Source organism: Tursiops truncatus, chromosome 18 (assembly GCF_011762595.2).
Source record: "Tursiops truncatus isolate mTurTru1 chromosome 18, mTurTru1.mat.Y, whole genome shotgun sequence".
Lineage (NCBI taxonomy): Eukaryota > Metazoa > Chordata > Mammalia > Artiodactyla > Delphinidae > Tursiops > Tursiops truncatus.
This window is the reverse complement of record NC_047051.1, coordinates 21,871,461-21,873,124: the sequence shown is the minus strand read 5'-3', so window position 1 is coordinate 21,873,124 and position 1,664 is coordinate 21,871,461. Positions and strand designations below refer to the sequence as shown.

The window sequence follows — 1,664 nt, the reverse complement described above, 5'->3', positions numbered from 1 at the left end:
TTCCATTCACCCATCTTTCCTAATCGCATCCTCTCTTTCTCACCTGTCAATCAGTTTTCTGCAATGTGTACAAAGCCCTCTCCCAGTTAGAAGATGAGTAGTTTATGAGAATAATGTCTACATAATAATTTGATGTCCTTTTTACCCTAGATGGGATTCTCTCCACTCTAAACCTTAAAATTGATACTTTAGCAATTTCTACAATGGCAGCATCCTCACTCTCGTGCAGGGTGATTAGCAGCCCAGCTCTCATGAATTCTGGCTACTATGCGTTAGAGGTCATGCCACACACATTGTCATGAGCTTTTCTTTTTTTTGTTTTGTTTTGTCATGTCCTCACCCAAAATGTAAAATAATTTTGCATTAAGAGAGAATTGTGACACCATTTTACAGATGAAAGGACTGAAATGTGACCTGAAACTTAGCCAACATCTGAGTTCTATGTAGAGGCAGATATTTTGCAGACAGCCCGGAAAAGAATAAATAAAATAACACGCAAGTTCCATTAACCCTAATGAAAGTTTCTGAATATGGGTGAAAATGAAGAGTCAGGGACACTCACATTTAAGAATTCTGTTGCGCGCACGCGCCTGAGCGTGCGCCCTTGGGCCGCGGCTTGGCGCCAGCTCCGCCTTCCGCTTGCGACGCGAGGTCGGTAGAGCCGGTGTATGTGCGGCAGTAACATGTCGGCCCCGGTGCCCGCCATCGTGCCCGCCGTCCGGAAGGCCACCGACGCGGTAATTTTCCTTCATGGATTGGGAGACACGGGGCATGGATGGGCAGAAGCCTTTGCAAGTATCAGAAGCGGCCACATCAAACACATCTGCCCGCACGCACCAGTTATGCCTGTAACATTAAATATGAACATGGCCATGCCTTCTTGGTTTGACGTTATTGGGCTTTCACTAGATTCCCAGGAAGATGAAACTGGAATTAAACAGGCAGCAGAAAGTGTAAAAGCTTCAATAGAGCAAGAGGTGAAGAATGGCATTCCTTCTAACAGAATGATTTTAGGAGGATTTTCTCAGAGAGGGGCTTTATTTCTGTACACGGCACTGACCACACGGCAGAAGCTGGCCGGCGTCACCGCTCTCAGCTGCTGGCTGCCCCTGCGGCCTCCTTTCCGCAGGGTCCTATCAGTGGTGTGAATAGAGACATTTCTGTTCTTCAGTGCCATGCAGATTTGGGTCCTTTAGTTCCCCTAATGTTTGGTTCTCTTACTGCTGAAAGGCTAAAAACATTGGTAAATCCAGCCAATGTAACCTTCAAAACCTATGGAGGCATGATGCACAGTTCATGTGAACAGGAAGTGATGGATATCAGGCAGTTCATTGATAAACTCCTACCTCCCATTGATTGATGTCACTAAGAGGCCTTGTGGAGAAGTGCACACCAGCATCATCATCGTAGAGTAAAACTTTTTCCTGTGCCCAATCTTGAAACCTCTAATGTTTGCAGTGTTAAAATGTTTTGCAAATACACAGACTAAATAAATCTCCTCATGGGAAATTTATGATCATTTAAGTTTCTATGTATGTATTTGTATAATATGATCCAGAATATACGAGTATTAAAATAGGTGAAGCAGCTAGCATCTTCTCCCAAATGTAATTAAGAAAAATAATAAAATACGGCAACCAGACTTTTTATTACATCACTTGGAA

At 43.8% G+C, this 1,664-nt stretch overlaps 1 protein-coding gene across 2 annotated transcripts; it reads left to right on the top strand.

Annotated features, from left to right (window-relative positions):
* Positions 1-668: 668 nt before the first annotated feature.
* Positions 669-1,360, top strand: LOC101320470 (acyl-protein thioesterase 1-like). 2 transcript variants are annotated; one of them, XM_019936417.1, is made up of 2 exons: positions 669-1,034; positions 1,130-1,360. In XM_019936417.1, the coding sequence occupies exons 1-2, from the start codon at positions 669-671 to the stop codon at positions 1,358-1,360; spliced, it is 597 nt and encodes a 198-aa protein (XP_019791976.1). The 2 variants fall into 2 exon arrangements, with proteins under 2 accessions (XP_019791976.1, XP_019791975.1); XM_019936416.1 differs by having other exon boundaries at positions 669-1,130; positions 1,172-1,360.
* Positions 1,361-1,664: the final 304 nt, after the last annotated feature.

Excerpts from the sequence above, each read along its gene's own strand:
- LOC101320470 (XM_019936416.1), top strand. The coding sequence starts at position 669 with ATGTGCGGCAGTAACATGTCGGCCCCGGTGCCCGCCATCGTGCCCGCC. Across the intron at positions 1,131-1,171 it reads TGCGGCCTCCTTTCCGCAGG|TGCCATGCAGATTTGGGTCC; the intron begins GTCCTATCAGTG and ends TCTGTTCTTCAG.